The sequence below is a fragment of the Drosophila innubila genome (assembly GCF_004354385.1).
Source record: "Drosophila innubila isolate TH190305 chromosome 2L unlocalized genomic scaffold, UK_Dinn_1.0 4_B_2L, whole genome shotgun sequence".
NCBI classification, from domain to species: Eukaryota; Metazoa; Arthropoda; class Insecta; order Diptera; family Drosophilidae; genus Drosophila; species Drosophila innubila.
The window spans coordinates 25,363,570-25,385,378 of record NW_022995372.1 but is presented as its reverse complement, the minus strand read 5'-3'; the positions used below and the strand labels follow the sequence as shown (position 1 = coordinate 25,385,378).

Sequence of the window (21,809 nt, the reverse complement as noted above, 5' to 3'; positions counted from 1 at the left end):
AGAACATATCCGGTGTCTGGTTTTGTTAAGTAGACTCAACATTCGATTTTCGTACGTTGAACTTACACCATCACATGATGAAAATCCTACGGGATATTTTGTTTGTGGCGATGCCCACACAGCTATGTGCACTGCTGCCTTTCTTCAGTGGAGATCAGCTGGATAGCTTCAAGATCAGCGCTGAAGGGAAGTTCTATGGACTCATTGTGGCATTGGTTGTTCTGGTTAGCGGAGTGCTATTCTGCGAGGATGTGTTGTTCGTATCGAATGAGTACAAGTTGATGACACATATGAAGGGAGACACGGAGGATATTAATCTGACCATTGAGACGCTCTTCTGCATTTGCAGCTATACCGTGATTGTGGTCTCTTGTGTCGCCAATGCATCCAAGCATTATCGCACCATCAGGGATCTCTGCAAACTAGATGAGTATCTGGTGGCACAGGGATATGTAGGCATTTATAGTTGTCGTTATCTGGGCACAGTGTTGGTCCTTGCCTCGGCGAGTGTTGTTGTCGTCGCCTTCTACTATATACACTTTCAAAGCCACATCAATCCCAAGCGGGAGTGCATCCTTATTATAGTCTACAGCCTGCAGATGATCTACTCCAGCCTCTTTGCTCTCTACTTGCGCACCATACTCAAGTGTCTGGCCCAAAGGATTGAGTTCCTTAATGCTCGCCTGGATGAGTTTACCCGACAGGAGAAGCAGCTTTACTCCAAAGAGGATTGGGTAGAGCTGAGCAATCTCATCGAAATATTCTGCAAGTTTCGCCTTATAAACGAAAACATGAACTCAATAACTGGCGTGGGATTGCTCTTCTTATTTGGTTTCTCCTTCTACACGGTGACCAATCAGAGTTACCTGGCATTCTCTACCCTTACCACGCCCATTCAACTGCGTAAGAAATATGATACCATTGGATTATCCTGCGCCTGGGTTTTTGCGGAGACTGTCATTATGGCTGTTATCTGCAGCTCCTTTGATTGCCTAGCCTCAGAGGTAAGTTTACGTGTAGGATCTATGTTATAGATGAATATTTGAGCGATTTTATAATGTAAAAGTATTCATGAGTGTAAACATATTCATAAATGAATGTATTTACGAGTGTATTTAATTTAAAAAGTGGATGGATTCGTGCCAAACGCTCGAGCTTATACAAAAAGTAAGTGTTATCGTGAGTGTTACCGTATTCATTAGTAACTCAAACTAGTCGGCCGGTGCTGCAGCCGAGTATACTCGACTGTCGGAGACCCCGTACTTACTATGGCAAAAACTAATAATAAAGCCTAGTTTTATTTATATTCTATTAGTTTGGTTACCATAGCTCATAAAACAAAAAAGTTTGTATGCTAAGACTTAATTTTCGCCCGATCGGTCCTATGACAGCTATATGATATAGTGGACCGATTTGAACCAACTTCAGTAAGGATGTATAAGACTAACTTAAATGCATATTCTATAATTTTGGTTACGATCTCTCATAAAACTAAAAAGTTTTTCATACTAAGACTTGATTTTCGCCCCATCGGTCATATGACAGCTATATGATATAGTGGTCCGATTTGAACCAACTTTGAACAGGATATATAAATATAACATATAATATAATGCATATTCTATTAGTTTGGTTACGATATCTAATAAAACAAAAAAGTTTTTCATACTAAGACTTGATTTTCACCCGATCGGTCCTATGACAGCTATATGATATAGTGGTCCGATTCGAACCAACTTTGGACAGAATATATATAACCAAGTTTAATGAATATTCTATTAGTTTGGCTACGATATCTCATAAAACAAAAAATTTGTCTTACTAAGACTTGATTTACGCCAGATCGGTCCTATGACAGCTATATAATATAGTGGTCCGATTTGAACCAACTTTAGGCAGGATATATAAAACCAAGTTATATGCTTATTGCATCAGTTTGGTTACAATAACTCATTAAACAAAAAAGTTTTTCATACTAAAACTTGATTTTCGACCGATTGTTTCTATAGGCGCTATATGATATAGTGGTCCGATTCAACAAAGAAACAAAGTTGACCTGCCTTCAATATAGAGGAATCTACATACCAAATTTGGTGTCACTAGCTTTTAAATTGTTCTTATAATTTGGATATGAAATTTTTTTCGATTTGTGGGCGATAAGGGGGGCGTGGCCGAATTTTGAAACAAACTTGATCTGCTTGCAATGTAGGGGAACCTACATACCAAGTTTGGTGTCTCTATCTCTTATAGTCTCTGAGATCTAGGCGCTCATACAGACGGACAGACAGACGGACAGACGGACATTGCTATATCGACTCGGCTATTGATGCTGATCAGGAATATATATACTTCATAGGGTGTGCCACGCATCCTTCTGCCTGTTACGCACATATTCGTTAAAACAAACCCAATAGACCCCTGTACTTTTTTTAAGTACGGGGTCTCAAATTGGCGACTAGGAATTAATTTTAGAACTATGGTTTCATAGTGAAAACAACTTAGAATTGACAGTAGATTACGAATCACTGCGGACGGCAGTTCGCGTTAGTGACGAAATATATACAGCTAAGTTGGAAAATTTGTTGGGGCCTTTTGGTAAAATTTTTTATTTTTTAAAAATTCTTAAAAATACGCGTTGATTGATACCTCAATCACCCAAACCCTATAACTGGTTCAAAAGATAAATAAATTTGAAAATTTTAGTGGACTTCTCAAAATTAAATGAAAAGTTAGTTTCTTTGTTTGTCTGTTTGTATCAAAGCGCTAAAGAAGCTTAAATGTAATGATGGGGATTTATTCCCTTTCGAAAATCTAGAAATGTTTGTTCTACGACTTTTTGAAAATCATTGGAAAAGTATGTTTGAGGGCTTTTAGGCGTACCTTTAAACTTTTTTTCTAAAGTACTCAGGTAATATTTAACAGGTGAAATAAAGTTTTTTAGCTTACATTTTGGTGATTTTTCACAAAACGGCTCTAACGATTTTTGTTAAATTAATCTAAAAATTTTAAATAAAAATATAAATTAATAAAAAAAAAGCGAAAATTGGCATTCGGCACTGCGCAAAAAGTAATTTTTATGTACAAAGAAGCTCACCCTTTTTACTCACAGTGCACAATGCCAATTTTCGCTTTTTTTTTATTAATTTATATTTTTATTTAAAATTTTTAGATTAAACTGAATTTTGTTCGTCACAAAATTGGATATCAGAAATTTTGGGGCTAGAAATTGCTTTCGTCACTAGACTTTTACCTCGTGTGGGGGTTTTTTCTGTGGGATATGGGTTACCATATTCAATTTTTTTTTGCGCCCATACAAATCGATGCACTCTAACACACAATGCTAAATGCATGAGTGTATTCATGATTGTATTCATGATTGAATTCATGTTCACACGTAAAAATTACTGGACATTAAAATATAAGCACAAACACCTTGTTACAACTGAATTGTTTGTGCGCATTGCTTGTGGTTGTATTCGCGAGTGCATTAGCGTATTTATGAGTTTAAGGGAAAATTAAATTACGAGATAGTATACTTTAGGTGTATTTAAAAGTGTATTAACGAATTCGTTTGGTATGTAGTAGTAATGTAAAAATATATCGAAATATCGACAACTCTATTTTCGTGGAAGAGATTATTGAGTTCTTCAACTAAATGATTTTTTGGACGATCCATCGAGTTGATTAAATCGATTTCCATGAAAAATCGACAATTCACTAGGGCTTGTTCATCGTAGTTAATTTTCAGAATTAAGTCGTCCAATTTTTGATGAGCGTCCGTAAAACATAAACTACAAAATTGTCAAAGTTTGAATTAGGCATGAAAACGATGCAAGAAATATAAAATTTATAAAAAAAGGACGAGTGTATTTTGTGATTTCAATTACGTTTTCAAATAAAAAAATTTTTTTTTAAAAACGCGATCTTCTATTTTCCGATATATCGACAACTCGATGCATATTTTTGGCGATTTTCTATTTCGATATTAGGATAGGACGGCTAAGTTGTTAGCACATAAACAATGAAGCAAGTTTTACGTAAAGGTTGATTTTCGACTGATCGGTCCCTTGACAGCTATATGCTATAGTGGTCCGATTCCAACCAAATTTACAGGATACGAGATTCTTAATTTGTAAGTTTGGTACAGATAACATAAAAATAAAAAAGTTTTTCATATTAAAGGTTGTTTATCGACCGTTCGTATCGATCTTTCCTTTGTCAGCTATATGTTACAGGGCTCCGATTTCAACCAAATTTGGTAAGGATGTAAAGGGCAATTAAAAATATCCAGTTTGATTGTGATATCTCCAAAATTAAAAAGTTTTATATACCAAAACTTGATTTTGTACCGATCCGTGCTATGGCAGCTATATGATATATTGGATCGATTTGAACCAACTTCGGTCAGGATGCATAAGACCATCATAGTTGCATATTCTACCAGCTAAGTTTAAATATCTCAAAAAACAAAAAAGTTTCTCATACTAAAGCATGATTTTACACCGATCGGTCCTATGACAGCTATATGATATAGTGGACAGATTTGAACCGATTTCGGTGAAGATGTATAAGACAACATAAAATACACAATTTGTGAGTTTGGTTGAAATGTCTTAGAAAATAAGAAAGTTTTACATTCTATATGTGGTTTTTGACCGATCGTTCCTATGGCAACTATATTCAATAGTGAACCGATTTGAACCAAATTTGGTAGTGATGTATAGATATACAACCTGTGCGATTGGTTGATATATTTCAAGAAATAACATAACTTTTCATGCAAAAGATGGATTTTCAACCGATTGTTCATATTGCAGCTTTATGATATAGTAATCCGATTTTAACCAAATGTGTAAGACAACAGCAAATAGATTTCCTGTGAGCTTGTTTGGAATTTCTCAAAACACAAAAAAAATTCATACTAAAGGTCTTGCCGCTCTACAAGGAAGTCATCAAAATCGAAAAAATCATACCTTGATATAAAATGTTATTACATCGCCGTTTCTTCATGGATTTTAATGAATTACATCTTAAACGACGCTCAATTAATGCAGCTTTGCAAAGGATTTTTTTCTAGTTTTCCTTGAATTTTTAAGTAAAATAAAGCTAATAAAAGCTTTAAAACACAAAATTTTCCTTATTCAAAAATTAAAAGCTCTAAAACTACTGGTTTAAATCTTAGACTGTGTATAAATGAATTACAGATATATTCATTAGCTTTCGGTTTTATCATTCTCAAGTAGTGATGACAAAAGTGGGAGCACCTCTAAAATACGGCAAGAAAAAAGACAAATTTTAAAAAACTCTCAAAATTCTATTCAAAAAAGTGGATTTGGCTCAGTTCAAAAAAAAAAGTCAAAATTTGTTTCCTAGTGTAATCATTGCAAAGTGCTGCACAATTTCACTGCTGCGGGTATTCATGAATGCATTCATGGGTGTTCATGCAAGTATTCATGGGTTTTCAAAATATGTGTACTTTAGTGCATAACATACATATATAGTAATTAATCAAAAATTGGAACTACACGCGTTTATTTACAAACATTCACATGAGTGCATTTATTGTTGTTGTTACTAAACTTCCTGATACAATAAGCCGACATTTAAATTAATTATTTTAATGGAACCTGTCGCATGTCGTCTATGCGATAATCATGCCCCGAGGCCCTCAGTTTTCCGGATCAGATAAGATTAAGTGCGTTTGAATAGTTTCCCCATACACTCACATTAATTTCACATCTAGTTAGTAAACTCCTGGCGACAGTGTCCTGTCGACAATGAGTCCCAACACTTGGATAATTGAAATGGCTTCGCACAGTTCGCGTTTGCATCCACAACCGCATCTACACTCTCATCCTAGACATCCCTCGAATGATGTGTTTGCCCGGAGAGAAGCATCATCGGAGAGTCCTGTCTTCGAGGACATCACCACCATTTTAACCGTGCTGAAGACTTGTGGTTTGTTGCCATTTTACGAGCAAATCTCCAGTTATGAGGTGGGTCCCCCCACCAAGACAAACGAGTTCTATTCGTTCTTTGTGCGTGGTGTGGTTCATGCATTGACGATATTCAACATCTATAGCCTGATTACACCCAATGCGGACCAGTTGTTCTTCTCCTTGCGGGAGACGGACAACGTGAATCAATGGATTGAACTTCTACTCTGCATTTTTACCTACACCCTGAGTGAGTGCCTATGATGATCCTCCGAAGAGCTGGCTTATCCTGTATCACGTTTTCTTTAGCCGTCTTTGTTTGTGCCCGCAATACAAAGAGCATTCTAGAGATCATGAACGAGATCCTCAAGCTGGACAAAGAAGTGCTACGTCAGTTTGGCGTTGTCCTTGGCAACAATTGCAACTTTTCGGTCAAATTTCTGGTGGTGATTGTCTGCTGTCAGGCATACATTATGATACTCCGCATCTACACGGTCAAGGGAATCATCACACCCACCTCCTACATCCTGATAGCCTTCTATGCCGTACAAAACGGTCTGACCGCCATATACATTGTCTTTGCCTCCGCCCTGCTTCGAATCGTTTGCATTCGTTTCCAGTTTGTCAATCAACTGCTTAATGCCTTCACGTATGTCCAGCAAGAGAAACTTGCCAAGAGTCGTCGCCAGTTGGTCTCGGCCATGGAGAATTTTCCAGAGGATTCGCTTTTCATTTATCGCACTCACAACAAACTATTGCGCATTTACAAGAGCATCAACGAAAGTTGCAGCCTGATTATCGTCTGCTTTCTAGGATATTCCTTCTATACGGTGACCACCAATTGGTATAACCTGTTTGTCCAGATCACCAATAACAAGGGCGTCATCTCGGCTCACATAATGCAGTGGTGCCTCGCCTGGCTTTGTTTACACACCTCCCTCTTGGCCCTCTTGTCGCGTAGCTGTGGTGCCACAACCTACGAGGTGTGTCTCTGTGTGTTGATTGAAATGTCAACCTCTTAATGAGTTCCTTTTTCTTTTCCAGGCTAATACTACAGCTCAGATATTGGCGCGCGTTTACGGCAAAAGCAAAGAGTTTCAGAATATCGTAAGTATCGAATATCGTTCGTTTTTTAAGCAAGTCTGCAAGCTGCAAAGTTTAAGAAAAGCTTCGTTCGTTGAAACATTTTAAAAAACTCCTTAAGCCAAGGTTTTGATTCATATCTTTTTTGCAATTTTTATATTTTTTTTCTTGATATTTGAAGTTAAAAAAACTTTTTAATTTTATTTTATTGTATTTGAATAATACAAATAATAATACGATATAAATAATTGTTATTTTTCAAAAATTACTCTGTCAAAATTGCATTGTTTTTCTAATCCTTACCAAACTCATTTTATTTGATACAGATGTAAAAGAAAACTACTTTAAATTTCTAAAGATTTTAGACTTTAAAATTCAAAGTAAAATCATAGAATATTTTTAACTAGTCAACTTAGTATTTTCATAATTAACTATGCATTGGCCGTTGCTTAAGATATTACTGAGCTATTACCATATCAGCCAGCTAACCTGCCTGATATCAAGTAAAAGTCCTACCATAGAAAAATGATGTAAGTGCTCTAAATGACCTTATCGAAACTAGATTTGGGAACTGTGAATTAGAAACGATTAACATCCTTGCTTATAAGCATTATATGTATGGGTAGGCTTAAAATTCCTTGTCCTGACTTTTATTCTAATTTTCCACCAACAGATTGACAAATTTTTAACCAAAAGCATTAAACAGGAGGTACAATTTACAGCCTATGGCTTTTTTGCCATTGACAACTCTACTCTATTCAAGGTTAGTTATTTTTATTTAAATAAATACTAACTTTGTTTATATTTAAATTAATATTTATTTTTTAGATATTTTCGGCTGTTACCACATATTTGGTAATATTGATACAGTTTAAACAACTCGAGGATTCAAAACTAGAGGAACAAGTACAAAATGAAACTTAAATATATATTGTATTTATCGTTTCAATTTATTAACTATATTTATTACCATTACAAATCTTAAGTCAATTTTACTAATTGCATATTTTGATTTATATATAGTACTCACAAAGTCAAAAATCAAGACGCATCAACTTTCAATTACATACATAAATGAACTCAAGACAAATTCATTACTTGCATTAATTTCTTTCGATTAATTTCATTATTTAAACATTTAAGAAAACCGACGCCGAAAACCACAAAATTTTTAATACGAGTTGCAGCAGAAGCAAATAGAAAATTTGAAAACTTATCAATTTATGAAAATCGTACATTTGGGAATATTCAAAATAGATTGCTGCTGTCTAAGTCGTGCTGTGGTTGTTGTAAGTTATTTAAGTTAAAGTTAGTCCTATAGTTTTAACAGTTCAGGACTTTGGACTTGCGACGCGTTTCACCAAACAGGAATGAACAAATGCGATCCAATGCAAAGGCGCCAACGATATCTACAATCAGCACAGTAAGCAATGTCATGCGGAACTGCAAATTAAAATCGCTTTTTAATAATAGGCTTATATAATAATAAAATCGTTAACTCACATTTGTTGGAAAATCGACAATCTCAAAGAATTGCGTCAAGCCGGGCACAGCGCCTGTGGTCAGGAATAGGACTAAAGTAGCCGAGGCGCCAATGGCGCACATCAGCATACGATTGGCGCGCAGGCTCTCCATAAAGGGATGCCCCTTTAAAAGACAAGAAAATTAAAAAAAAAAATTAAAGGAACTATTTTAATCAACCGCTTAAAACTGACCTTGTAGTTAACTGCAATGGTGGCTACCTGCAGAGAAATACAAATTATATAAACCGTGCTGCTGACAATATTCGGATCATATTTGGTTTTTTCTTCAGTATCCATATCAATATACAGCTTTACCTTGCCGACTCTAAAAATATGAAAAACATTAACAATATAAGATCGCAATAGAAAATAATTTCACAGTATTCTTAAATAAAGTTTTAATGTTATATACAAAATCGCAAATATGAATTGAAAAAAATTCTATAAGAAAAAATGGATCGATACGAAAATTGCAGATAGCCTTTTTTGGAATGGGTTATACTTGAACAACATTAATTTTTACTATAAATAAATTAATTTTAAAGTTTTTCTTGTTATCTTAATAAAAAAAAAGTTATGAAATACTAATTCCATTTAAATTTTTCTTTTGAACTCACGATATAACTATTAATTTCAATTTTAAGTATAACAACGGAACCTAAATATCGCAATTAAAAATTGAATTAAAATTTCTTAAAATAAATTTAGTTTTTATTTCATAATTGTTCTACTTTTAGCAAAAATAAGTAACATAATTTTATCTATTTTTATCACATTTGCAATTTATGAATATAATTTAACAGTTTTTTACCTGGGCGGCGCCAGCGCCGATGCTTCACTGGTCAAATAATATAGTGCGCCAAAATGCACTGCGAATTGTGTGAGAATTGTGGAAATAGTGTATAAATTGAATATGTTTGGCAGTGGTGCCACCTTCGAAAGCGTTTTCAGTGGCTACAATAAATTATTCAATTTTATTATTTCAAATATAACAAATAAGACAATTCCCAACTTACCTTAGAGCGCGTGATGAACAGAAAACAGGCGGCAACAAAGATACCCTGCATGGTGGCCTGTGTGTCACTAAATTTAACACCATCAATATAGAGAACGGACTGGCAATAAGCCTGAATGAGCGCATTTAAAGCCAAGATTTTGAACATTTGCAGTGTGGTCACTAGAGTGCAGCGACCCTGCTTGATGATGTGGTTCACTGTCGACGATAATTTAATTAATAATTAAGATTAATTTAAGATTTGAATAAATAATTTAGGTTTTTGCACGATTGTTTTTATGAAAAAGATTTCCGATTTCAACAAAATTGGATTAGGATCTGCATGATAACATTAAATGCACATTCTGTAAGATTAGTTGAGAGAAATTGGGAAAAATCATAGTATTTTCATAGTAAACTGAAAGAATAGCTTTAATGGGGTCTGTCCCATTAACGCGGTACACATTTTGTGTATAAATTAAAATTATCTCTTATAAGGGTATAAATATAATGTTTTACCCACCGCACATGATTGATGATAATTTGCTTGTGAATGGCGCCGCAATAGATGCATCTCCCAGCTTCACCATTGTCTGTTCCTCCATGTCACGTATGGCGTTTTGAAGACGCGCCTGCGTTTGGTTAATATGCTCCTGGCGTCGACGCAAAGCACGCTCCCGTGGCGATAGTTGTTGGTTAGCTGCCGTTGCCGCTGCTGCAGCAGCAGTGGCAGCTGCACTAATTTGCTGCAACTCCTCCTCGGTGCGCTTACGCTTTACAGGTGCGCTGGTCAACAGGGAAACTCCCACATGGGCATGCTTCAAGGCACCCACATCGTTGGTGCCGTCACCGCACATCAACGTATAATAACCTAGTTGCTTCAGTGTCGTTATGATGTATTCCTTCTGCTTGGGCGCAAAGCGAGCACAGACCGTAATCTGGGGCAGCACCTGTAGCATGTATTGGTAGTGTGAATGCTTTAAGTAATGCAATCCCTCGCCAGTGATGCACAAATCGTGTGTAGATAGCAGCATGGCAATGTTCTTGCTACTCTTGGTATCGTCCAGTGGATAAGTGCGATCACCATCCACAGTAATCCAGCTCCATTCATCCGTGCGTCCCTCTTGTGGCGGTGTTAGAATCACCAATTTCTTACTCGTAAATCGTAGCTCCCTTGCCACATGACAAGCGGTCAACGGACTGTCGCCCGTAATCATGAGCACCTTGTGCGAGGACTGAACAAGCTCCTTGACAACCGACTTGGAGTCGGGTTTCATGGGACAGGAAATGATGACGAAGCCGGCAAATGTCAAATCACATTCAACTTCCTCCCGTTTCAGTTCACGTATCCGTTGACCTCCAAGCGTGCCAAACTCCTTAATGCCCAGAGCCATGACACGGGCACCACGGCGAGCGTACTCCAAGTATATCTATGAATTGAAAAAGTAGTGGATTAAATCGGGCTTCGAAAAATTACAAAAAAAACTTGATGGAAAAATTAATTAAAATCTTTAATTTAATTATTTAATTATATATGCACGAATAAAAGCAGTCGGCAAACATAAAATGACCAAGTATAAAAATTAAGTTAAGGATTAAAAAAAAAAATTAAATATAAATTATGAACTGTAAAGAAAAAAATTAAAACTAGAATTAGATCTGGGGTATGCAAAATTATAAATGATCCAACATTTGTTGCAAGGATTGGGGAAAACCCAGAAAAACCCAATCAGATCAATAAAGATTAGTGTTGTTATTAGTAATTGTATGAATGTTATAGGTATTAGTAAGGTCAGGGATTTAACGAAAGGTAATGGAAAAGTGCGGATTTTAGGGAAGGGAGAGAGAGTTCTGAGGAGAAAACGTGAAAGAGGCTATTATAGGTAGTGCATAAAACACGAAACGAATCGTGTGAAGCGTAATCAGTTGTGCATGTAGATAAAAATAAAGGCTTGAAATTCCTAGTAGACCTGCGGGGGACTGAAAAGGTTAGGCGGGCCAGAAGGGAACTAGAATCGATCTCGCCAATAATCAATTTGTGAAGAAAAACAACACCAAGAGTTTTAATGCGATTAATTAAAGACGGAAGATTGAGAATATGAAGCCTATGAGAGTACGGTGGTAAACGAAGGTTGGGATCCCAGTTAAAATCATGTAAGGCGAAAAGCAAGAATTGCTTTTGAACTGAATCAATTCGATTCTGGTTTATTTGATACTGCGGGCTCCAAATGCATAAACAAACTCATCCTCCAATTTTTAAATAAACCGTTATAAAAGAATGTGGATTATACCAAATCTTATATTTAAGTCGTAATTATCAAAATCAGTTACTCGAGTTATTTATATAATTTATACAATTTATTACATTTTTAATATTTTTAAATTAAATTTTTTTATAGTCAAAATTTGTTAAGTAAAAACTAAAATTAATAGTTAAACTTGACTGTTAAATAAATATATAAATTCAATGTTGGTAAATTTAATTGAATTAAAATTATCAAGCAATTTTAAAAGAGTTGACTCACCTTTTCATAATCGCTGGGCACAGTCTTCAACATGCCCATGATGACTTCCGGAGCACCCTTAACTGCACCAATATAGTTGATATCATTAGAGAACGGCACTAAGTAACCAGCCAGGACAGACATGCGCTTAAGAGCCGAAGAGAAATAATAACGTTGCACAATGCGCAGGGGCTTGAGTTTGCCACGCTTGGGAATTACACTGTCCGATTTGGTGAGATTCCAATCAACGGCAGCAAGAGCGGCCTTCTCCAGAGGATCACCCACGAGGCCATCATCGAGCAGGGCCAACGAATGACAGCAAGCAAGCACTTGTACAGTGCTGTCCTGTGCCTCATCAATGGGCACACATTTACCATTCGGCGTGAGACCCGCAATGCCCTCCACCATCAGATTATCCGTCGTAAGTGTTCCAGTTTTATCAAAGCAACAGATTTGCACTTTGCCGGCGAATGGAATGCGAAAAGGTTCCGTGCAAAACACGAATAACTTAGTTAATTGAATGAGGGACGTATTAACGGCTAGTGTGAGTTCAATGGGCAGATCAGGCGGTATTATTGAGGTCAAGATTAATGCACACTCCAGAAAGAGTTTGTAACGACTGCGTTCCGGATCCTCGCTGCCCTTGACCCACACATAGGATGCGGCTGCAACGGCAAATACCATGAGAAAGGCAATAAACGCAAACGTCTCGGCATTGTTCTCCGTGGCCCGATTCGCGCCAAAGAGAATGGTGCGCAGCAGTTTGCCCTGGGAGGTGTTGAAGCCAGTGCGAATGACGTAGCCAATGCAGCCACCGTCGGGAGCTCGCATCGATTCCTTGCTAGGTGCTGTGTGTTGTACCACCTTGGTGCCGCCATAGAGAACCATCAGTTTGCCATCGCCCTCGACATCCAATTCAGTGTTGAGCTGTTGCAATGATTCTAGGGATTCCTTCATTTGTGGCACTGACTCGCCAGTGAGCATGCTCTCATCCACAATGCAGCTGCCACGCAGTATTACCACATCGCAAGGCACAATGTTATCATTCTGGGAGCGCGTTATAGACACCAGATCGCCAGGCAACAGCTCATCGCTGCCAATATGACGCCATTTCTTCTGGCGTAGAGCGTATATCAAATATGGTTTATTGCCCATTTTGCGTATTTCGGACATGTTGCGCAGCTGCTGCTTGACAATCGTGCACTCGAAGGCAATCAGCATGAAGAGCGTGAAGAGGGAATAATACCAAAAGTCATCCATGCACCACAGGCCAACTGAGAACACTTGGAACACAAAGAATGGCGCGGTGGCTCTCTCTATGAACAGCTCATGAAATTCGGGTACAACCATGTCCATTTCATTATTGCCATAGCTCTGAGTTGCCGTCTTAATTGCCTGCTCCGTCTCCAGGCCATATGAGTTGGCATAAAAGCTTAGTAATTTATTGACTGGAAACTCGACAGCACGGAATGTCGCTTTTTCCTCATCCCAAACGTATTTGGTCTTCTGAAATACCAAATAATACTGCTGTGTGCCATCCTCTAGCTTCAAACTGCGTATGGGTACGATCTTTGAGTTGCCATTGTTCTCCGTGGGCACGACTTTGGCCAAGACGCCGGGCGCCGGCTTTTTAACACGTCGACAAGTAAGAAAGGCCAAAACATGCACACTCCAATAACAGAAGAGAAGTGTGAGCACATGTAGAAATGCTATGCCCAACACAGCTATAAATCCAATATCATTCCAGGTTGTACCCTCAGAATTTACCGTTGGCACAGCCGCCGCCGTTGTTTCTGCCTCCCTCGGATCAACGACACCATTGAGCGATTCGCTGTCGTGGCTTTTGTACACGTATATCCATAGATAAAATGCAGTCAAATAGAGCGGGACAAAGGGCAGTACCACACCGCTCAGTGGCGTTGGTTTGCGCACGTGTAATGTCACATATTGCACGAGATCATCCAGAGCGCTTGATTTCAATTTTGAGTACCTTTTATTGTTTTTGTTGTTGTTGTCGCCGGCAGCGCCGCCCGTTGCAGCTGCCACGCTCATCGGTGCCGCTTTTCTTTTGCAGACACGCCTTTCTCCTAGCCCTCGAGTGACTGCTGCGTGTGCGTTTCGTGTTTTTATTTACAACTTTATTGCAATTTGCAACAACTTAAAGCTCGTCAGAATTTGGGGAAAAACGCAACGTTGTCGCACAGCTGCTTGTGTCGCAGTGTGTGCAATTGAGAGAAAATTCAAATGTTTGTACACACTGTCAATGCCGATAAGATATCGCCGATGCATGTAAACGATTTTCTATCGATATATTACAGCCCTGAATAACAGCCCTGCTTTTCATTGAGAGTTGTCGCTCAACTCATCATAAATATCATTTACGACTGCGGAGTTAATCAAATTATTTATTTACGCATAATCGACGTTATTATTTCAATTATAAGTAATATTTATCACAAAGTAAAGAAGTAGAATGTGAAAATGTTAAAGTACATCAAAAGGCAGACGAGTAAGTTAGAAGCACCACACTGTCGAAACTGGAAAAGAAATCAGCCGTGTTTGTGTTTACGTTTTTAATGGTTTTTATTTCTTGTTTCTACGTACATAAAAACAGGCCGCAGACGCAGCTCTCACGACACGGATGCCAATGATGATGATGTGGTTGATTGTTCGGCTGCGGCGCAAAAGCGTCATTCGCTGCGCTCGACAACAAGTTTCTGTGATGAGTATTCATGGAGGAAGAGACGGAGGCGGTCGCGGTCGCAGTCGCAACGTCCGATGCAGTCAGCTTGGGCAATAACAGTTTGCTAAATTTCGTGGGCGCGTCCGCTGATGATGGTAATGAGCCAATGGTATTTGCAAAACAAGCTAAAAAGGTTATCATTCGTACGCCATAAATTTGATACCCTTACAGAACCCAGTATTTAACTATATCGACTGATAGTTTCTATGTGACATATACAGTGACTTCCGGCTTGTGTGACCCTCTAGTCGTACATACTGCACATTTTAAAAAAATTTCTTTTTTAATGAAAAGGAGATACAAATCAAATTAAAACACAAATTGTATAATTAATGTTCAAACTTAAAGAAAATAATTTAATTTATTTTATATAGATGTTATGTCTGAATTAAGCAATGAATAGAGAAAAGAGTTACAAACTTGTTGGCTCTAATAAGCTGAGAGCCACTGTATATAGTAGCCCGATAATAACCAAGTTTGGTCAAAATGGGTTAAATGTAAATAAGTTGTGAGTTTAGTTAAGATATCTCAAAAAACAACGTTTTACATAATTAATTGAAAATTGATTAAGACAGACAAACATGCATGTAAAATTTCAATACCCTCAACAAGGGTATAGAAATGTGGATATATGCATATTTTCATACATTGAATGTATGCGTCGTGTGACTGTTACTTTGCTGTGGTCATTTCCGGCACTCTACAATAATTAATAATAAATTGCGCATTCAAATTGCTTATCACGTTTTAACGCTTTTTTTTACAGATATATTCAAATACAGTTCCCGTCTGTCCATGACGTTGGCGGCAATTGTGAGCGAACCCGATTGCCTGAGCTACTTTGTACAATATTTGGAGACACAGAATGCGCTGTCGCTAATCAAATTCTATTTGGACATAGAGAACTTCAAGCGGGCGGCATTAACTCAATTACAACACGAGCGGACAACTGATATACTTAGTAATATAGCTGCAGTTGATGAGGAACAAACTGAGGAACCAGTTGTGCCCCCGTCCGTTGCTGGGGAAGAGGAGAACAATGTACCTGAACTAAAAACAATGTGCGACTTGTCTATGCGCAAACCTCTAACCGATGATGAGAAGAGTCGCATCTATGCAGAGACAAATAAACAGATTCACAATAAACCAGGAACTGGAATGACGTGTCGCCTCAAGGCCAACTTAGACCAGGGAGCGATAAGTGCAGCCAGCATTAATGATGCAATCGCCATTTATCAAAAGTATTTGATTGTGAATGCGTCACAAATGGTTGATCTGCCCATTGTCATATTGGCACACATATCGCTGCTTTTGTGCAGCAAGGACAGCAGCAAGTCACCGCACCAGGCGATACCCGCCAGCTGTTTCGATGAGGCACGCGAATATTTGCTGCAACAGCTGGAGCAACATCATTTGCAGGGCTTTCTGCAGAGCAGCTACTACTGCAAGTACTGCGTGGAGTTAATCGAAGGCAATGTGGCGACTCTTAACATCTACGATGTGCTGTACGATGAGCTGGCACTTTTCTACTTGACCGAGTACCTGGAGCAACAGCAGGAGCGCGAATGCCTTGAGTTTTGGATAACAGCCATCAACTTTCGTAAGAGCTACGATGATCAACGTGCCGCACAGTCCGATGCGATGATCATTTACGAACGCTACTTTTCACTGCAGGCCGAGTGCCGACTTTGGATGTCCCAAAAGCTACGGATGCGCGTCGAGCAGGCAATCTGTGCTCCCGGTCAGCTGGCACAGGCCTTTGATCTAGCGCTACGGGTCACCGCCAAGTATTTGGAGCAAAAGCATTTTGCCAACTTTCTCAAATCAAACATTTTCGACAACTATGTGACAGAGCTGAAGGCTAAGATGTGTCCTCAACTGCCAGTGGATATTCCGGATAGTTCCAGCTTGCAGCACAAACTGAGTCTGCGACGTACACCCAAAATAGGCACACAACAGCGTCATCGCAAAACCATGTCCATGTCAGACTGCACACACATATCGCAGCACAATACACTACTGGCTGGACTGGACACAGGCCAAAAACCGATCAAACCACAGCAAACTACAACGACAGCAAACATGAACATCGATGCCAGGCAACTGACAAATCCACAATTGCTTTGGCAACGTCCGGTAAGCGCACTAAAATTCGGACACGTCAACTCTCTAGGCAGATATGAGCGGGATTTCGAAGCCGTGGATGCTGTGTCTGCATCCAAGACGCCGGCTTGGTCGCTGAGCGTTAAGAATGCAATGCGTAAACTTGTCAATCTGCCGGAGGATAATGTACAGGAAGAGATCGCTTGGCAAGTAGCCGAGATGATTGTCAAGGATGTGACGAGTATCACACTGCAGCGCAAAAATTGAATCGAATACCACACAAGCTTATTGCAATATTTATTTAATTATATACTGTTTTTATTATTATGTATAATTATTGTTGTAGCGCTCAAATAATTGATGAATCTCTTCGAGTGCACAAAGTCTGTCTTAAATGCACTCTCTTTTTCTACAAAGTACTCTATTGTACAAAACTACTGAACAAAGCCCGCTTTTAGTTTTAGTTTTTTTTAACTAACCGAAGATGCTTAATTATGAAAAAAAAATTAATTCATTTAACCATGAACTTTACATGGAAAGCATATCAAACTGCATTCTCTTTAATGCTCGCTCATTCGTTATGCAAAGCACATAAAATATAAACTTACAAGTTTCCTTGATTTGGTACCTAAACATACGCATATGTTTATTTCAAGTTATGTTCCACATATTAAACGAATTTGTACTTTCATTCCGCATTTTATTTGATATAGAATAACACAAATATTTTTGCATAACAAATCAAATTGTTACAAAACAATAAACAATTTTGTATAATAATAATGCCATTTTTATTCTCGATTGATTGTATTTCTAAAATAAGCTGGAAAATATCTGACAATTAAAATCAGGGACCGTAATGATTCTAATTCTTAGAGTAAATATTATTAGTTGATTGTTTCACTAAATAATAATTGATTAGAACAGAATTTAAAAAATGTTAAACTATTATATTTATACCCGTTACTTAAAAAATAAGTAAATGGGTATATTGTGTTCGTTGGAATGTATGTAACAGGGAGAAGGAGGCATCTCCGACACTATAAAGTATATATATTCTTGATCAGCATCAATAGCCGAGTCGATATAGCCATGTGTGTCTGTCCGTCTGTCCGTCCGTCCGTATGAACAAAAGGATCTCAGAGACTATAAGAGATAGAGATACCAAACTTTCACTCACAGACTTCTATATACCCCACGCAGATCAAGTTTGTTTCAAATTGAAGCTACGTCCGCCCCCGCAAATAGCGAATAACCTTTCGCTCGTCTGTTTGAACAAAGGGATCTCAGAGACTATAAGAGATAGCGTAACCAAATTTGACAGACAGATTTCTATATACCTTACGCAGATCAAGTTTGTTTCAAGATTAAGCCACGCCCCCCTCCGCCCCCAAAAATCGCGAAAAACCACCACACCCACAGTTTTTATGATAATACTTTTTTTGTGAAAATAAACGTTATCTATTAGTATTATCTATTATCCCACTGAATTGCATTAAGATCGGACAAGTAGAATGGCAGTTATGGCGATTTAATGTTTTCAAAGTAATTTCTTTAAACAAAAGGATCTCAGAGTCTAAAAGAGATAGAATAACCAAATTTGGCTCGCAGATTTCTCTACACACCACGCAGGTCAAGTTTGTCTTACATTTTTATCACGCCTCCCTCCGCCCTCGCAAATCACGAAAAGCCACCACACTCACAGTATTTAAGATAATACGATTTTGTGGGTATTAGAGTTGCAAGTTGCTATTATCTATTATCCTATAAAACCGCAGCAAGATCGGACAAGTAGAACAGCAGTATTAACGTGCCGAAGCTCTTGAAGCAAAATTAGCTCCTTAGAGTATGCAATAGTTTTAATATTGTTAGACAACAAAAATGCATCAAATAATACTCAACTGGTTCTGACGACGCAAATATGACATTCGGCTTGAATCGCTACTCGACTCAACCCAAATGGTACCGATGAATCTTCAATGATGATGGAACTGGCATCTATCGAATCGTATTGAGCATACTCCTTGCATTTATGCAAGTGTAGTATGTTGTTGAGCATGTCAAGTCACCGGTAACCATATAGAGAGGTCGCTAACCAAGGGGATTGACATTTAGAAAAATTATAAACATGAAGAAGTTGCTAATTTAAAATAACAAAAATTAATAAAAACAAAATCCTTTTTTCCTTAAAAAAAAATTCTTAAAAAAAAACTTTTATACATATTTAAGTTAAGTAACGGGTATCCTATAGTCGGGATCTCGACTATAACCTTTCCCACTTGTTTTATTTAGAAATCCTACGATCCGGTGGTGCAGAAATCCTTCCGAGGTAAAACATTTCCAAACCTAAAATTTTGTTATATCCAATTTTGTGACGAACGATTTCAATTTAGTAAACCATACATATGGCATTCGGCACATTGCTCAGAAAGATCCCGGGTCCTTATACCCAAAAATAAGTTTCTTGTGCAGTGTAGATCGACAAACTTTCTATTTTTCGTTCGTCTCACATGTGATGTGAGATAAAAAACCGTTTTAACTAGCAGTATTTTACCTAAGCACTTTTTAAAAATTAATCAAAAGGTAGCCCTTAAAGTCTTAAAAAATACCTTTCTTACGACATATAGCTTAGCATATCTGTACCTTCTGTCAAAACTGTAGTGGGGCTCAGTGTTATTAGATTTTTAGCGATATTCGGTTAAACTAGCGGTTTTTCAAAAAGTATATCTAGATTTCCGATAAGAAATAATTTCTTATCACTGCGGACGGCAGTTCGCGCTAGTGACGAAAGCAGCACGAAGGGTGCGAAAGGCGACTAGCAATATATACATCTAATATTGACAATTTGCTACGACTGTCCGATCAGATCGAGTTATATACCGATCGAAAGGTTTAGTCCAAACTAACAAAATAGCGTACTAAGATAAGGGGGTGTAAGTGGAAGGAGAAAAATTGAAATGATTGTTGCTAATGGGGCCGTTGAAGCCTTCTCAAAATGAGATGAAAAAATTGTTTGTCTGTTTGCATCAATGCGCTAAAAAACCTTAGATGTAATGATGGGGATTTATTCCTTTTCGAATATCTCGAAATGTTTGTTCTAGGACTTTTTCAATTTTCCGCTAAAATTGAAACCTCAACAGAAGAAAATATAAATATAAATGAATAATAAAAAAAAAAAAGAATATTGGCACTAGGCACTGCGCAAAAAGTAATTGTTATGTTCAAAAAAGCTAACCCTTTTTGCGCACAGTGCACAATGCCAATTTTCTTTTTTTTTATTACTATTATTACTGTTTTATTATTATTACTGAATTTTATTCGTCACAAAACTGGATACCAGAAATTTGCTTTCGTCTTTTGAGCCGGAAGATTCATGCTTTAATTATATTTGCATTCAATTTATGCTTTACATTCGTTGTAATTGCCGTTGTAATAGAAAAACTGCGTAAATTGACAAAGGTTAACTTTGATGTGGAATAAATTAATTTGTAGCGATAATTTCACTAACCAATATGTACAAGTTTAGTGTGCTATTAGTATGATAAAATGATTTCTAAAAAATATTTAAATTTAATTATAATTTAGTATTTTTTATTACGATCAAAAATAAGAGCTTTAATAATTTTGTTAAGAAGTTAATGAACACAAAAATTATTCCTTGCTGGAATACCCAGTGCAAATAACGGTATATCTGGAATTTTTCAATTCGTTCAGATTTAATTCTTTTGTCTTAAAATTTTTAACTCCTAACTCTTATTCACGATCCCTGATTATTATTATTATAAGACTAATAACCTCTGTTGTTGCTGGTGAAGAGATGATTAAAGGAAGTTAATCATCCTCTGGCAGATTGTTTGTTTCGCTAAACCAGCGTAGGATGCGCAACATCGTCTTGGCAGAGTATAAACAGAATGGATATTCATCGTAGCATCTTTCGGTGCTCCCACGCAATGCCAGGCCACGACTGAAGGCACGTCCAATTTTCGCAGGGGCCATTTCTAGTGAGGATTCCAGAAAATTCATCAGCAGCTCGGCTTCATTAGAATTTGCTTCCGCGCCAGACATTAGCTGGCAGATGAGCGACTGCAGGCACTCGAAGGGATCGCGGGCCAGGATGCGTTTCCAGTCAATGTCTGATGAGGGATGCGATGCATCCACATTCTTTTTGCCATGCACCCAGCCCAGTTGCCGTCTCAACGTCTCACGTTTGCCACGTTGCAAGCCGAGAGCAGCACTCGCCTGTCCAGCCAGGTTGGGAATCCTCTGAAGATTCAAAGCAGAGCTGGCCTGGCCAGCCAGATTGGTAATCCCTTGTATGGGCCGTATGCGAGTCCAATCCTGCGCCAACAGATGCATCATATACATGGCACCTAGACCCATGACGGCCATAACAACGAGACTGTACAACTATAATGACCAGTTGTTTAAGATGATTCAAAAAACTAAAACTCACCGAAATCCCATTGAAATTGATAGTTTCAAAACACGTCCGATTAGCTCGGTTGCCAACACTTCAATGCGGAGGATTTTGGCTCAGTTTGGCACTTAAAGCCGCTAAATTTGTGGCTGGCTTCAGTTTGGAAAAGCTAACCAGCCACAATTGTTTTGGTCATGGTTAAAACCAGGCGCCCGACGCATGACATAATAGACAACATCAACATCCAGGCTACAAATTTGTTTTGGCCAACAAACGGGTTCGTTTAGTTTTTCTTTGCCATTTTCTTCAACATGCATGCAACAAGTTTTCCTAACCCCAACCACTTGATTGCCAATTATTATTGTTTTTGGCCAAGTTTTCTGTTTTTTTTTTTTTTACTGTTTTGGGGTTTTGTTTGCGCCAGTTTCAATGTTGCGGTCAAATAAATTGAACTTTAGACACGGCAATGACCATGCCAGTGGGTCACATCGCTTTTCACAGCTTTT

General features: G+C 37.8%; 4 protein-coding genes across 6 annotated transcripts; 2 read left to right on the top strand and 2 right to left on the bottom strand.

The window, feature by feature from the left end:
• The first annotated feature begins 77 nt into the window (after positions 1 to 77).
• Positions 78 to 7,968, top strand: LOC117794457 (gustatory and pheromone receptor 32a). Of its 2 annotated transcripts, XM_034635044.1 has the most exons (5): positions 5,702 to 6,186; positions 6,246 to 6,919; positions 6,981 to 7,043; positions 7,693 to 7,782; positions 7,848 to 7,968. In XM_034635044.1, the coding sequence occupies exons 1-5, from the start codon at positions 5,778 to 5,780 to the stop codon at positions 7,941 to 7,943; spliced, it is 1,332 nt and encodes a 443-aa protein (XP_034490935.1). In that variant the 5' UTR covers positions 5,702 to 5,777; the 3' UTR covers positions 7,944 to 7,968. The 2 variants fall into 2 exon arrangements, with proteins under 2 accessions (XP_034490936.1, XP_034490935.1); XM_034635045.1 differs by lacking the exons at positions 5,702 to 6,186; positions 6,246 to 6,919 and adding an exon at positions 78 to 1,004.
• A 144-nt stretch (positions 7,969 to 8,112) lies between these two features.
• On the bottom strand, positions 8,113 to 14,358 carry LOC117794453 (manganese-transporting ATPase 13A1). The gene is made up of 7 exons (XM_034635040.1): positions 12,062 to 14,358; positions 10,060 to 10,966; positions 9,559 to 9,755; positions 9,354 to 9,496; positions 8,735 to 8,867; positions 8,523 to 8,666; positions 8,113 to 8,462 (listed from the first exon to the last, which is right to left on the bottom strand). The coding sequence occupies exons 1-7, from the start codon at positions 14,090 to 14,092 to the stop codon at positions 8,343 to 8,345; spliced, it is 3,675 nt and encodes a 1,224-aa protein (XP_034490931.1). The 5' UTR covers positions 14,093 to 14,358; the 3' UTR covers positions 8,113 to 8,342.
• Positions 14,359 to 14,390: 32 nt separating this feature from the next.
• LOC117794454 (A-kinase anchor protein 10, mitochondrial) lies at positions 14,391 to 17,577 on the top strand. 2 transcript variants are annotated; one of them, XM_034635041.1, is made up of 3 exons: positions 14,391 to 14,549; positions 14,655 to 14,926; positions 15,550 to 17,577. In XM_034635041.1, the coding sequence occupies exons 2-3, from the start codon at positions 14,773 to 14,775 to the stop codon at positions 17,151 to 17,153; spliced, it is 1,758 nt and encodes a 585-aa protein (XP_034490932.1). In that variant the 5' UTR covers positions 14,391 to 14,549; positions 14,655 to 14,772; the 3' UTR covers positions 17,154 to 17,577. The 2 variants fall into 2 exon arrangements, with proteins under 2 accessions (XP_034490932.1, XP_034490933.1); XM_034635042.1 differs by having other exon boundaries at positions 14,392 to 14,549; positions 14,655 to 14,878.
• Positions 17,578 to 20,565: 2,988 nt separating this feature from the next.
• LOC117794458 lies at positions 20,566 to 21,350 on the bottom strand. Its single transcript, XM_034635047.1, has 2 exons — positions 21,340 to 21,350; positions 20,566 to 21,285 (listed from the first exon to the last, which is right to left on the bottom strand). The coding sequence occupies exons 1-2, from the start codon at positions 21,348 to 21,350 to the stop codon at positions 20,718 to 20,720; spliced, it is 579 nt and encodes a 192-aa protein (XP_034490938.1). The 3' UTR covers positions 20,566 to 20,717.
• Between the last annotated feature and the right edge of the window lie 459 nt (positions 21,351 to 21,809).

Bases quoted from the DNA above. Each gene is read 5' to 3' on its own strand.
- LOC117794457 (XM_034635044.1), top strand. From the start codon at position 5,778: ATGAGTCCCAACACTTGGATAATTGAAATGGCTTCGCACAGTTCGCGT. The intron at 6,920-6,980 runs GTGTGTCTCTGT...TTTCTTTTCCAG, and splicing joins GTGGTGCCACAACCTACGAG to GCTAATACTACAGCTCAGAT. The intron at 7,783-7,847 runs GTTAGTTATTTT...TTTATTTTTTAG, and splicing joins ACAACTCTACTCTATTCAAG to ATATTTTCGGCTGTTACCAC.
- LOC117794453 (XM_034635040.1), bottom strand. From the start codon at position 14,092: ATGAGCGTGGCAGCTGCAACGGGCGGCGCTGCCGGCGACAACAACAAC. The intron at 9,497-9,558 runs GTAAGTTGGGAA...AATTTATTGTAG, and splicing joins TGTTCATCACGCGCTCTAAG to CCACTGAAAACGCTTTCGAA. The intron at 8,667-8,734 runs GTCAGTTTTAAG...TGTCTTTTAAAG, and splicing joins CCATTGCAGTTAACTACAAG to GGGCATCCCTTTATGGAGAG.
- LOC117794454 (XM_034635041.1), top strand. From the start codon at position 14,773: ATGGAGGAAGAGACGGAGGCGGTCGCGGTCGCAGTCGCAACGTCCGAT. The intron at 14,927-15,549 runs GTACGCCATAAA...TTTTTTTTACAG, and splicing joins AGCTAAAAAGGTTATCATTC to ATATATTCAAATACAGTTCC.